Genomic DNA, 13,590 nt, shown 5'->3' with positions numbered 1-13,590 from the left:
CACCACCTGCTTGAATTCCTCTCAAGCTTTAACTATAAAGTCGTACTGGTTTAGCTATAAGTAAGAATGCTGTAATGTTTTTTTAATAAATTTGACAAGATAGAACTTGTAACTTTAAAGTGTAAAATCTAGATTTATTGAAATACAGACATTATTTTCCCCATGAGATGCTGTAAAAAAAAAAATATGAAGGATTTCATGACAAATTGGTATGTAAAGAAATCATCTTTGTGAGAGGCTGTGTAGATAACTAATCTCTTGAAAAGATGGTTTGAAAAGGTTAGAGTCACCTATTTGATTTATATACAGTACACATTAATGTACATTTATTAATGGTATGTGTTAATGTTCTTCTCAAACTTTTTGTGAAGAGTTAAAGCATTGAAGATCACAACCCCTAAGGTTCTAAAAGGACCAAATTGTAGCTTTGATTTTGCTTAAGTTCTCCTCTTATGGTGGGAATTTATGGACACACCCTAAGACATGAGTGACAGATACCCCCCACAGATCAGGTTAAGTAAAGAACATTCCTGAAAACAAAGGCTTTGCCCACATTAACTTAAAAAGTTGACAAGTAAAAATTTATATATAAAAATGTGCTGTAGACAAGTTACAGTAAAGCTCTAATATTTCCTGATGCAGTATGACAAGTGAGGCTCACTCACCAAATTCTCATTACAGTACCCAGACCGTAGGAAATTGCTGATAAAGATCTCCCTTCTGTGTAGAGCCATTTTTGACCATGAGCATTTGTTTTACCCTTGTCATTTCCTGTCCAGAAGGCTGCAGCAGTGCCAGCTCTATGTGACAAGAAGCCCTTAGGTTGCATCTGCCTTCTCTCAGCAGCAGAGAAGTGTTTCTCCTGTAGCTGAGACCCACTGAAGATGCTCCTGGTGTTACATTGCTGTGCACTTCCGTGGAGAGGTGGAGTCTGCGTTTGCTTTTTTCCGGATACTTTCTGTAAGAGAGAATGATCTACTGCACAGAGATATAAAGCCATGGCAGGATGTGTTCATTTATCAGAGAAAGAGGTTACATGTAATGGAAGCAAGGGGGCAGGGCAGGTGCTTTCAGCTCGTGTGAATTGGCTTCACTGAAGTTTTCCTTTGTGTATGTTACCTAAGCACAGAATTTGGTAAATTGATTCAAATAATGCTCAGTATGCATTATTTGAAGGAAGACAAAAGCATTACCTGCTAAATCTCTTCTCCCGATCCCCACCAGGCCTTCATACAGTCCCTTGATTGGATTTTCTCCTGCAGTGATCACACCATGGAGCCAGATCAGCAGCATTCTGTGGCCGTGTTCCCTGTAGCTTTTAGCGCCTGGCAGGATCAAACCACAGATGAAATCCTGCACTCTGATCAGAGCAGATTTCTGCACTGGTGGGTTTGCACACCCCTCCCTCCTCTTTGGATTTTACTAGGAGGCTGTAAAGCATGGTTTTAATTCCTGGTTGTGATGTGATTGCTGGATTTGTCTGAAACTTAATGGAGTGGCTATTGATGCACAACCTTTCATGGCAATACAGTTTCTACCTTCAGAGCACAGCTTGGCCCCTTGCTCATATCATCCAAACTACAGAGTCCTTACAACAGCCAAACTAGCAGTGATCTGCTTCTGACTCTCAGACCCTGCTTCTGCTAATGTAATTCTTAAATTCTAAAGAATTCATTTCATGCCTTCTTGTTTCTTAGAAGAAAGAAGTAAAACCAGCAAGTTTCTTCTTCTATAGAATAGGCCTGGTAAGTGTCTCATAAGCAAAGAACCACTAATTCCCCTGTTTGAATGTTTTATTCCTAGATAAATTACACTGTGTAGCTAGTTCCACATTCAGTAAAACCAGAATTTTTAACCTAATCTTTTGGTTGCTTCAAATAAACCAACTGGTTTTCTTCATGCTTTGCTCTTACTGCAGCTTTATCTGCTAGAAACAAAGTCCAAAGGAAGAATGGAAAATACCTGAGAAGTTTTTTTATACCTGTCCATTGTTGCTCAATGGCCCTAATGTGGTCATCTGTGAATTTCCAGTAATGTGCCAGCTTCTTCCATTCCCCAGGTTTGAGGTACTTAGTGGCTAATCTCCACATGACTGAGCGAATGTGCTGTGTTTCTAGCCTGTGATCCTGCTTAAAGGTCAAGTGCTTTGCCACCCACGAGCTGGAGTCGCTGTTCAGGTTCCCCTGAAAAGCCAGAACAGGGGGTTCAGTCGGGTGCTGCAGCAGTGCCTGTGGATCTGCAGCCTCCCCCATTCACAGCTCTGTGGTCCCTGCGAGTTCCTTCTGGCACAGCTCATTTTTAAATTCTCTTTATTCTCATTTCACTCTGTGCTAATCAGGGTTAAAACTCCGGTAATGGCCACTTCGCTGTGGAACTCCATTCGGATCACAATTTGCATTTCTACACTGCCTTTTATCTGGGGTTTGGTGCAGAATCATTTAATTAAATCTCCTGCTTCCCTGCAACATCAGCTTGTACTCACAGCCCTTACATGCCAGGCTGCAAAGAGGCTGAACAACATTTCCTTGGGCTGCATGGGAAGCCAATGCAAGGGCCTGATACGAAGAGCTTTAGTCCTGAAGCTGCACCTGAGCTACAGGCACATGCCTCCTTTTCTTCCTTTTCTTCCCCCTCTAGAGCACCAGTATGGGAAAATGCCCAAAATCTTAACATGCAAGGAGTATGACATTTGGCTGTACTTTCAGCTCACTCTGCTCAGCTTGGTTTGGGCACAGCCTTGGGGTAGGCAGGGTTTCAGAGGGGAGACTGGGGCTAAGAGGCTGCACTTTGTGGGAGAAGTTGGTTTTATGACTCCAACAGGAGCCATCTCCTCCCACTGCTGAAAAACTCCCAAAATCCCATTTGGTGAACTCAGGCCAAGCATTTTCCTGCTCAGTCCTTCAGTTTCTCCTTCTGGGAAAAGGAACTAATTCTATCCCTTTGGGAGCAGCTGTTAAAACAACTTTTGGAAACCCCCATTCCCATCAGTACAACTTGGGATTTCTAACAGAGGCCTTTTGAAATAAGGAAAGCCTTAAGTAGATGCTGTTGGCATGGCGCGGACTTCTGTTTTTCTTAAGTAAGGGGATGAAAATAGAGGTCAGTCACGGGATGTCCTGTATTTCTTTTCCTTTGACAGCTGGTATGTGGAGTCTCAGTGGAGAGGAGAAAGCACAGGGGCCGTTGTGTAAGCTGCTCACCTTCTCCCATTTGTAAAATCGATCGGCTTTGATAATCATGTCCACCAAGTTGATGTGATTGCCTCGGGCAGCGACATCCAGAGATGTTTTCCCTTGCTGAAATCAGAAAGGGAAAATGAGCTGGAAAAGACTTTGCACCTTAGGAGGTACAATCTCCACGCCCACCCAGCATCTGCAGCAGCAGGCACATGGACTATTGAGTAATGCATCCAGCCAGGACCTATTCTCCACCTGTCAACACCTCAGATGTGAGCTGGTGTCAAGCTCCTGTGTTCAGGGCATGGGGAGTGGTTTTCCAGGCCCTGCAACATCTCCTCTGTTGCTACAAGGGATCTGCCTGTTTTGCAGAAGGCACTGGAAAAGCTTCCTGCCACCCACCAACATGAGAGCAGCCATCAGAGGACCAGCTCAGCTCTGCAATCCAAGGTATTTTATAGCCTTTTGCACAGCAGGTTTGCTGACACATGAAACCAAAGTGATTTATACAACCTCATTAACTTTATAGGCTCCAGATACACATGATTAGAAATGGTCTCCTGGGAGAAGCACAGGCTGATGGGACTATGAAAATGTGACTATGTTCCTTTCATGAATATGATTTTGGATTGGGCAGGGGGAGATTTGTATTTCTATCTAAAATCAGAAGGCAGAAAAGAACAAGCTTTGAAAGTTGTATGAAGGAAAGCAAGCCACCCCAGGCACCAGGCATACCACGAAGAACAGTTCTAGGCTCAGATGTGAGCAGAAACCCAAATGGATACAGAAAAGCATGAATGTGTCTGTCCCCTGTGCTGAGTGTCACTGCGGTTCCACAAAGTGCTGGAAGGTGGCAAACATTCACCATAGCTGAAGGCCAGTTCAGCTGGGTGGCTTCAGGTCTGCACTTGCTCTAACCCACTGCAAATGGCAAACACTGTTTTAATCTCTGCCCAAGGCCCTCCAGCATTTTCTGGGTACACACTACATTTTCAGGCCACCTGCAATTCGTTCTGTTGATTTTATTAGATGGCAAAAGCCCCAGAATTGTGCCAGATCTATACCAAACAGATCCTTTCAACCCATTAGAACATGTGTGCTGTAATTTTTGAGGTATATTACTCATCATTATTTGAGGAAATCTTTGATATTACTGTTCATGATAGTACAAGTAGAAGGAACTAGAACAACTTTGAGAAGGAAAGCATTGTTCATTGTGTGAACTATTTTCTACCTGTCTAAGAACCAGTCACTTCTTTCCTGGAAAACACATCATAATAACCTACTCAGCTGTGTTTTAAGGCCTTATCCCTGGAAATATCTGGATTTTAATATTACTAGCCTTCCTTGAAAATTATGAAAACCACTGGGAGAGACCATCTATGTATATTTTCCCTCCATACTTCCACAGCACCTGCTTCACCTATGGAGACCTTTACCTTGTCTGTTAGCTTCAGATTAACTCCTGCAATGAGAATCATCTCAGCAATGTCCTGCCTGCCGTGCTCCGCAGCAATGTGGAGTGACGTCTGCTGCCTCTGCAGAAGGAAGGAGAAAGGACTACACTTCAGAGAAGGACGAGTGTGAGGCTGGAAGGCTGGAAAACTACCAGAAGGAACCTTGGGACTGTTTACTGGAAACTAGTAAAATCAAACATAAAATGTGTAAATTTTACAGCGTCATCAGGAGAGAACATAGCTACAAGTATGAACATTAACCAAAACAAGCTAAACAAAGGCTCTCATTCAGAAAATTACAATTTGGTGAGACAACCAGCTACCTCCAGGCTTGCCTCCTATTCTCAGCCCTCCAAACATTTTGCAGAATATCTTCCTGCTTGAAATTTCTCCTACCTGTTTCCAGCAAGGAGGAGAGAGCCTGACTATGCAATGTTGCAGGGGACACAGCACAGCTCTCAAGTTGGATGCTATCAAGTGACTACTTCACTGAAACACTCAGAATTGGTTCACAGGTGTCACATTTCCTAAGCTGCGCTTCCAGAACCACATTTTAAAGTGCTCCTCTTTAATCCTGTCCCCAAGGTGATAAAATCTCCCATGAAACTGGTTCACATTTCAAAGACAAAGAACAGGAGCTGCAGTCTTACATTATCTGGAATGTCAAGGTCACACTCTGCACTGATGAAGAGCTTCAACATGGCTGGGAAGTTCTGCAGGACTGCAATATGTGTTGCTGATGCATTTTGCTGTGGAAAGAAGATCCTGCACTTAGGGAGAGCTTAGCTCATAGCACTGAAAGGACCTGCTGCACCCAGCATGTCCTATTCTATCACAGCTGCCAGTCTGCACTGGGGGATGACGGGGATACTGCAGCACTAATCCTCCCACAGTTGCTTCGTGCTCTTGAGCAGCTCCACAAACTGGTTTTACCTTTTTGTTGGTGGTGAGAGCATAGAGAGGGACTCACATGATTGAGAGCATCCACGTGGATTCCTGCGTCCAGGAGGAGCCTGGCTATCTCCTCATAGCCATGAAGTGCTGCATAATGAAGGCAGCTCATCTTTTTCTGAGAGGCAAGTCAGAAGAGTGGAGTGTTAGTCAGGGACTCACCCCAGCGGCTGCAGTTGTTACAGACTATCCACAGAGAGCTCCCTGCTCCCTCCTGCGAGAATCCTATGGCTCTGCACTGACAAATTCAAGGAGATTGTCTCCAGCCAAACCAGTCCCAGGGAGCTTCACCTGCCTCTTTGTACAAAACCACATTTACCTTCCTCTAACTCCCTGTGCTATTCCTGACTGCAGGGTTCCACATGACCTCTCTCTATAATGGGTGACCTGGGAAGCGACAGGTCTGGGCATAAATCCACAAAGTAGGGTTTGGGAATGGAATCACCTCCATGGAGCTAACCTGGGTTTGGGCATTGACATCAGCACCTGCTTCCATGAGCAGCTTCACACAGCGGCTGTGTCCCCCCTCAGCAGCCAGGTGCAGAGCCGTGAGTCCCTCCTGCACAAGGCAAGAAAGGACACAAGCAGCATTTCTGTAGACAAGGCTGAGACAGAGCGGCAGAATGAGTCAGACTCTACCCCATCTTCTGAATCCATGACACGTTACAGTACCAGTTCTGAGGGCCAGGGATCTCCAGTTGATTGTTAGGAAAATAGAGGACACAATTATCTGCTGTGGACATACCAGAGTACTGTTCTGTCCCAAATGTCATTGGCTGTGGGCCACAAGACAGTCACTGTGTTCACCCTCTTTCCTCCCCTCCAGCCTCTCAAGAAAGGATTTCACACAGACAGTAAAGACAAATCATTTTCCTGGAATAGCCCAGAGACAAAACTAGAAACCTGTGACCCTCAGTCACTGGTTCTCCCTTCTGAGGGTTGCAGCTCATTTCATTACGAGAACAGAAGCAAGCAGAATTCCTAAGTGATTTAATCTAGTTTTATTATTGCTCTTTGCACAAAGGGCAGCTCATGTGGGGGTAGACAGATGTACCAGTTACCACAGAAGGTGGCTCCCCCTTTCCTTCAGATCTTAATTACAATCGAATACACTTTCAAAGACAGTAACCAAGTAAGACTAAAAAAAATGCAGATAAACTTAATTGGGAATGTGCCCTGGAATAAGTAACAGTGATACTAAGCCAATATTTGCTATCTAAATCATTAACTGTGCTCCAGCCATATAATTTTCCAGAGCGGATCTGTCAAAAGGGAGATCTCAAACAGAAGGTCCATATGTTCAGTAACTAAGTCAATATTAAAGCATGGTGAAGTTTAGTTTAAAACACACTCAATAACCATTTAGGCACTTGAATGTACAAGGGTCAGGGAGAGAAAGGGAGATTAAATGGAGTGATAAGGTAGGTGAGCAGATACAGCAGGAAGAGAATGCAACACTTTAAAGCTGGAAATTGGTCCAAGACGGATGTCGCCTTTCACTGACACTCTGCAAGTGTGACCTGCATTTACCCATGTAGGCTTTAGATAAAATCAGCTATTTTCTAGAGCTTTCCTGTCAATACTGACTCTTCAGCCTGATGACTGTGGCAGGAGAGTATTTCTAGGAAGGAAAAGGGCAAAACTGATGTGGTTTTGATTTAATTTAAATGTACTTACCAAGTTTTTTTCATCAAGGTCCACTCCAACATCTATAATCTTCTCCAGCACAGAGAAGTGTCCATTTTTAGCAGCTAAATGCAATGCTGTATTTTCTTCCTGAAAGTAAACATTACTTTATAAATATATGTCTCACAGGACTGAGTGTTCATATGCCACAACCTTGCACAGAGTATATCCAGTGTGGCTGAAAGGGAGGTTGTAACCAGTAGCACAAATCTGAAGCAATCTTCCTATAGTTGCAGCAGTGAGGGAAGAAGCCCAGCTACCTTAAACTGGAGCATGGTCCACCAGGCTTGCTGTGTGTCCTGCCAGAAAAGTCCTGGAGAGTAAATCATGAACTGAACAAGAAAATGGCTTGAAGAGGATAGGGAAGAAAAGCCCTGACATATCACAGCCATAGTTACAACTGTAGACAAGTTGCTGGCATGAGCCTCATTTGCTATCCTGTTCCTGGGTTTTCACATCCCCTAAATCCTTGGACTTCACCTCCCTTGCACATGGTTTTGTGCCTGTACCTTGTCTTTGGCACTGTGAGAACAACCCAGCTGAATGAGGAACTCCACCACCTCCAGCTGCCCGTACTCTGCGGCCAGGTGAAACGCTGTCCTGTCCATCTTTGAAAGGAAACAGAGAAACACAGTCCAAAAGGCTCAGAAAGCACAAGATCAGATCATCTGCTGCAAGAAGCCTGACCAGAGCCAAAATCCCCATAATCCCTAAGCTCACTCTGCAGGAAGGCTTCTGGGAGTAGTGTTGTCTGACTCTGATTCTCTTCCCAAGACCAAGTGCAACACTCCTACTAAGCTCAGCAAAGCAAGACCAGACCTCATGAAACAAAGCCATGAAGAGCCTTCCTACCTTGTCTGTCTCATCCACACACACATCCTCCAAGTCCTGTATGATGAACTCCATGACCTGGATGTGTCCCCTCTGAGCTGCACAGTGGAGCAAGTTCATGCCATGCTGGAGAGGAGATAAAGGCCTGCTCGTATTACAAGTCCAAGACTGTGGGGCAGTCAGTCTCTTTTGACAACCTGTTCCACTTAGCAAAGACCCATTTCATCCCTCCCTACACCTCTAGGGCTAAACCTCCCTGTGCTGCAGAAAGCAAGTTATGACTGAAATATTAATGCTCTTTTTCCCAGCCAAGGTCTGTTTTAGAATACGCAGACTGCTGTTTACAGAATCCATTTCCCATTTCTGTAACACCTTCCCCATCAGCACTGCACAAACATGAGGTGAGGAAGCTGTGTGCATCTCTAGAACTCAAATTATTCCACCTGTTTTAGGGATAAGTCAGAGTGCAGATGGCAGTCCCCAAAGTAGGTGCTGTTACACACGACTGAACTCACAGGTATGCCTTTCTCTGTCCCCCAACACTGTCTAGAGCCAAGTGATGCATTCACATGGGGAGACTCTCACCCTATTGACACAGCTAATCTTGGCCCCAGCACTGATGAGGATATGCAGGACTTGGAGGTGACCAAACCAGGCAGACAGGAGAAGAGCATTCATTCCAAACTGGGCAAAAAGAAGAGAGATACTTACAGTTAAACTACAGCCACCACCATCCCCACCCTGGAGGGAAGCTGTTCCCTTAGCTTAATGAAGTTTCCCAAATCTTTTTGTTTCTCACTGGTATATTTTTAGCTACACTTTCTCCAAGTATTATTATTCCTATCACAGATATTCACAGCAGCTGAGCAGAGACCTGCCTCTTGGCAGCTACTACATATTTAATGGTGTGTGTTAGCCTGGCTGTATGGGGGAGAGAAAACTTGTTGGCTGTCACTGTCATCCCACAAGCCCCATCAACACAGCCAGAAGAAGCCAAGCATCCCCATGGTCTATGGAAAACTTCACAGATTCTACCAGCCTATTCCAAGTCACTGTACATGCAAGGAAAAGACCAAAATACAGAGCACAGACACGTGCAAACAAGGCTTGCTCCAGCCCCTTGCTCAGCAGGTGCAGTGTGCCACCCTGTGCCACCCACCCAGGGCTAAAGTGCAGTCTGTAACTGCTGGCCTAGCACCCAGTCCCTGGCGCTGCCCCAACACTGAACACATCTGCAGCACATGCAAGGGTCGCCTTTGTACACTGTCTTCGTCATCCACAGGGACATCGTGATCCAGGAGCAGTCGCACAGCATCCACGTTCCCTGCTCCTGCAGCCCAGTGCAGGGCAGTCCGGTCCGTCTGGAAGGTAAGGACAGAGACAGAGAAGGCTGATGTATGTGAAGTGTGTGTATCCACCAGCCCTTCTGAAGGCCGAAATATCCTTGGCCATCTATGGAGCCAGAATTTCTCGCACTGTGCAGGGTTTTCTTTAGATGCAGTCCTGGTTTTCTTTGGACACAGCCCACTGTCTCTGCTCTCCTGTCAGGCAGACAGGTGTTAGTCACCTTCTACTCAGGAACTGCAGTTCTGGACTATAATGACAGCACAGAGTGAAGAACATTGCTGACCATAAATGGAGAAACTGAAACACTAGGGATGGATGCAATCCTGTATTTCTACTAGTCAACAAAGAAAGACCTGCACCAGAAACAGAGTTTCTTATAGCCTCGCTGTACAGCAATAGCAAAATCAAAGCCTTTCATGGTATCTGGCACTTGCAGCTTTCCAGTGTGGCCAGGATGATAGTGCTGGGGGTCTCACTGTGTTGTGAAAACTGCTTGGTTGCCACAGGCCCTATTTGGCACTGGGTGTTGTATTTTAAAGCTTTGACAAATGAAGCAGTTAATGAGAAGAGCAGTGCTAAGGAGCTGCAGTTCTGAAACATGCCCTCAGCACTTCTGCAGCTTAGAGGTGGAAAAACCCAGGACTTACATTGTTTTTGGCTTTGATGTCAACTCCTCTCCTGATGAGTTCCTCCATCCTGGCTGTATCATTTCGCTTCGCTGCATCATGGAACTCCTTCTCTGACTGAAGCACTGCAGCAGAGCAGAAGAATGAGCATTAAAATAGTGCTGGTAAGGAGCATGAGGCAGCATGCCCCAACAAACCTCCCCTTCATCTCACTGGGCCTTGTGGCTTCAGGGAAGGATGACTGCAGAAAGATTCTTCCAGCAAGAATCCCAGCCCGACAGATGTTGGCATGTTTGCTGGATTTATCTTCTTCCACTGTCTCTCCTTCCCTGAGTACCCCTGTGCCGCATCAGTGCTCTTCCAGTCCTACCCACTTCTCTTCTAATTCAGTGTCTTTCTCTGCATGGATTTGCTCCAGCTGCAAAACCTTTTGATCCATGAGGTCCATATCCTCTGGGCACCCTCTGAGGCCCAGAGTCAGCGTGAAGGCTCTGAGAGATGACACAGATCCTTTCTTCCTTCACCTTTCATCCTTCCACCTACATCCCACTGCTCTACAAGGAGGCCTTTACACATGGTCCCCCTCCAGGCAACCTGAAGCAGCCAAGCAGCACAAAACTGCCAGCCCAGACTGTGATTAGTGTTGCATCTCTTAATAAACCATGGCAGTTCTGCACATAATTTACCATGACTGGCAGTATTTGTCCTGCATAGTTAGGCACGATTTAAGAGTGTTTACTCTCCATGCTGGGCCTTGCCCCAGCAATCTTCTCCTTGATCGAATAAACCTTCCTGCCAAGAAACAAGAGCAAGGCTGTGACTGCCATGGCCCGACAGGGAGGCTCTAAAGGCTTTTGGCAAGGCTGGTGTCAGTGCTTGTTGCACTCAGTCTCTGTCCTAGCGTTTTTGGGGAATTCTTTCATGAAGTTCTTGAGTCAGACCCTTGGCCTGTCACGTCCCACTGGAGAGCTGGCCCAGAGGCTTTGCTCTCCTCTACACTTCTACAGAGCTCAGGCTGCAAGTTGAGGACCTCAATGCAACTTCGTTTTGTTTCAACATATCGACTAAATACTAACCACATGCCATGTGAAAGGCATCAAAACATATTATTGTTCCCATTCCACCACACTGAAGGAGATAAACAGGAGACTTGCTGCCTAAATAGCACTATTAATCCCTTCAGAGGGCACAGAAGAAAGGCATCCCTACTGTGGACTCTTAAAGCAACAGAGGTATAATCTCATCCTCCAATTTCCATTCCCCTTGCCTTCAAAAAAAACTTCATCTCAAGAAAAGCACAAATAACACAAATCTTAATGCTAGACAGGATCATTCAATAGTGTGTTTATCCACTTAACACCAGACATCGTCATCTGAGAGTGTGTATTCAAGAGTGCTGGACCTGCTGCTACGAGGCAGTAGCATTTGGACACTGATTTCTGCAGAAACAGGATTTCCTGTACTGTATATTAAGACTCTGTTATCACATGGTCAAGTGTGTTAACAGGATTGCATTTCATCCCGCATGGACCCTTCATTTGAGAGGAAATATCAGGAGAACTTGTGAAAAACATACTGAGTTTTTGTTAATTATTAACATCAGCGGCTACACACATACCACCTCCTTGTAAATGCTTATCTCCGTCCAGTGGAGTAAATCTTATGTTTCATTAAGCAAATGCTTCTGCCCCTGCTCTCCAGGTGACAGAAATGTGTTGTTACATTTTATGGTCACACAAAGTATCATTTTCAAGAGATGCCAAACCACCTTATTTATTCTCTGCACTGCCTGTGAAGATGCAGTAACAAACATGGCATTGCTAAGGCTGTAGAAGCCACAATTTATTTCTTTTCAGCAACACATGAGTACCAGTTTGATGGTCTGAGTTTCCTATTTAAGATCCACAGCGGCTCTGTAAGTGTAAATGCACCCCTCATCATGGCATCCACCTGTCCAACATTTCAGTGGATATTTAGCAGTTTTCCTTCTCTTTCAAACTCAGGTTCCAGGGTATTTCATAGCTTGTGTTACTGAAGAGGCATTCACTTACCCCAAACAGCATGGAAAACATTTTAAATTATTTACCCTCAGTGCAATGTACCAACTCACAGGCAGTTTATTATGCAAGAGATGTAGAAAAGCAGCAAAGGAGGTGAAAGACATGCAAAGAAACGTGCAAAAACCATCCACTGGGCTCTAACTGGGGCTGCAGGACACAAAGACAACCTGGGATGGGGACGGGGGAACCAAGAGGGCCAAAACCCCCAAGTGCGGGATACCAGAGTTACGTGCAGCATCTCAGCGGTACAGGATGCTCCGGGGCAACAGCAGTCTTGATTCACTGGTAGGTTTATACACCTGCTTTGTTTCCGAGCGGATTTTCACGTGTCCGGTTATTCTTTAGAGCATCCCGGCTCTGCCCCTCAGTCCCGCCGGCGCTCACCCGCCCCCGCCACACGAATCGCCCCTCACGGCGCTGCGCCCCGCTCCCCGCTGGGGCAGCCCCCGCCTCGGCCCCACGCACTCACGGGTGTCGCCTTCCGACGCCAAGTCGTCCCCCATGTCGCGACACAGCGGGCTCAGCGCGCCACAGGGTGGGCTGAGGCGCGTTCCCGCCGCCTCAGGGCGGGCTGACAGGCGCGTCCCCGCCTCCTCGCAGGTCACCCCGCCGCCGCAGAGCTGCTCCTTTGCTGCTCTTTAAAGCAAAATATCATGAACCAAGCCGGCTTTCCGACAAACACGATGTTTTCGGGCCGTTTGGGAAGGACTTGAGCGCGGGCATGCAGCCGCCGCCATTTCGGCCTGGTGCCGCTCTTCACCTCAGCGCGGCTCTGCTGAGTGCTGCTGCTTCGAGGTGGTGGGTGGTTTAATTTAAAATTAATTTAACTCTGTTTCCAAAGCAACTGGGGAGGAGAGGGATTTCTAATCAGTAGGAAATACGGGGAGGAGAGGGGTTGGGCTTTTTTCCGCTGAAAGCAGGGCTCATGGGTTGATGTTTCCAGGGAATGAGGTGCCCTTGTTACCACACGTCCCTCAGCAGGTGCAGGAGGGGGCAAAAGGGCTTTTCCTTCAGAGTTTTAGTGAATTCTCCAGTTGCAGCGCCTGGGCTGGTTTTGTCTTTTATTTTCTTCTCCATTTTGATAGTATGATAAGGAAGAAACCAGGCTGAGCTGAGGTTGGGGGGAGCATCACATCTGTTTCTGTGGGTTTCCCCCCCCCCCCCACCCAGTACTCCTTCACTGGAATCCTTCATCCAGCTCTGGGACTCCCCAGCGTAAGAAGGATGTGGAGCAGCTGGAGCGAGTCCAGAGGAGGCCACAGAAATGTTCCAAGGGTTGGAGCACCTCTGCTCTGGAGCCAGACTGGGAGAGCTGGGGTTGTTCAGCCTGGAGAAGAAAAGGCTCCAGGGAGACCTTAGAGCCACCCTTGCCTAAAGGGGTGCCAAAAGAGCTGGAGAGGGACTTTAGACAAGGGCCTGAAAGGACAGAACAAATGGGAATGACTGCCCACTGACA

The 13,590-nt window shown here is 46.3% G+C and overlaps 1 protein-coding gene and 1 long non-coding RNA gene across 7 annotated transcripts in view; one reads left to right on the top strand and one right to left on the bottom strand.

Moving 5' to 3' along the window:
• Nucleotides 1-102: 102 nt before the first annotated feature.
• Nucleotides 103-12,954, bottom strand: ANKDD1A (ankyrin repeat and death domain containing 1A). Of its 6 annotated transcripts, none has more exons than XM_019280845.3 (15): nt 12,604-12,954; nt 10,096-10,199; nt 9,343-9,462; nt 8,687-8,785; nt 8,123-8,227; nt 7,780-7,878; nt 7,262-7,360; nt 6,045-6,143; nt 5,604-5,702; nt 5,284-5,382; nt 4,616-4,714; nt 3,201-3,296; nt 1,982-2,183; nt 1,194-1,256; nt 103-958 (listed from the first exon to the last, which is right to left on the bottom strand). In XM_019280845.3, the coding sequence occupies exons 1-15, from the start codon at nt 12,635-12,637 to the stop codon at nt 897-899; spliced, it is 1,479 nt and encodes a 492-aa protein (XP_019136390.1). In that variant the 5' UTR covers nt 12,638-12,954; the 3' UTR covers nt 103-896. The 6 variants fall into 6 exon arrangements, with proteins under 6 accessions (XP_019136390.1, XP_019136389.1, XP_010389274.1 ...); XM_019280844.3 differs by having other exon boundaries at nt 1,194-1,325; nt 12,604-12,953; XM_010390972.4 differs by having other exon boundaries at nt 1,194-1,325; nt 9,364-9,462; nt 12,604-12,652.
• Nucleotides 12,271-13,590, top strand: part of LOC109143425 — a 34,513-nt gene continuing 33,193 nt past the window's right edge. The window contains exon 1 of the long non-coding RNA XR_002043574.3: nt 12,271-12,419. This is a non-coding gene — a long non-coding RNA (uncharacterized LOC109143425). The remainder of the gene's footprint in view (nt 12,420-13,590) is intronic.

The sequence above is a fragment of the Corvus cornix genome, chromosome 10, assembly GCF_000738735.6.
Source record: "Corvus cornix cornix isolate S_Up_H32 chromosome 10, ASM73873v5, whole genome shotgun sequence".
In the NCBI taxonomy this organism is placed as follows: domain Eukaryota; kingdom Metazoa; phylum Chordata; class Aves; order Passeriformes; family Corvidae; genus Corvus; species Corvus cornix.
The sequence above is the reverse complement of the archived record's forward strand: the minus strand, read 5'-3'. Positions and strand labels throughout refer to the sequence as shown.

Bases quoted from the DNA above. Each gene is read 5' to 3' on its own strand.
- ANKDD1A (XM_019280844.3), bottom strand. From the start codon at position 12,637: ATGGGGGACGACTTGGCGTCGGAAGGCGACACCC. The intron at 5,703-6,044 runs GTTAGCTCCATG...CTTGCCTCTCAG, and splicing joins ATGTCAATGCCCAAACCCAG to AAAAAGATGAGCTGCCTTCA. The intron at 3,297-4,615 runs GTAAAGGTCTCC...TTCTGATTTCAG, and splicing joins ATCTGAAGCTAACAGACAAG to CAAGGGAAAACATCTCTGGA.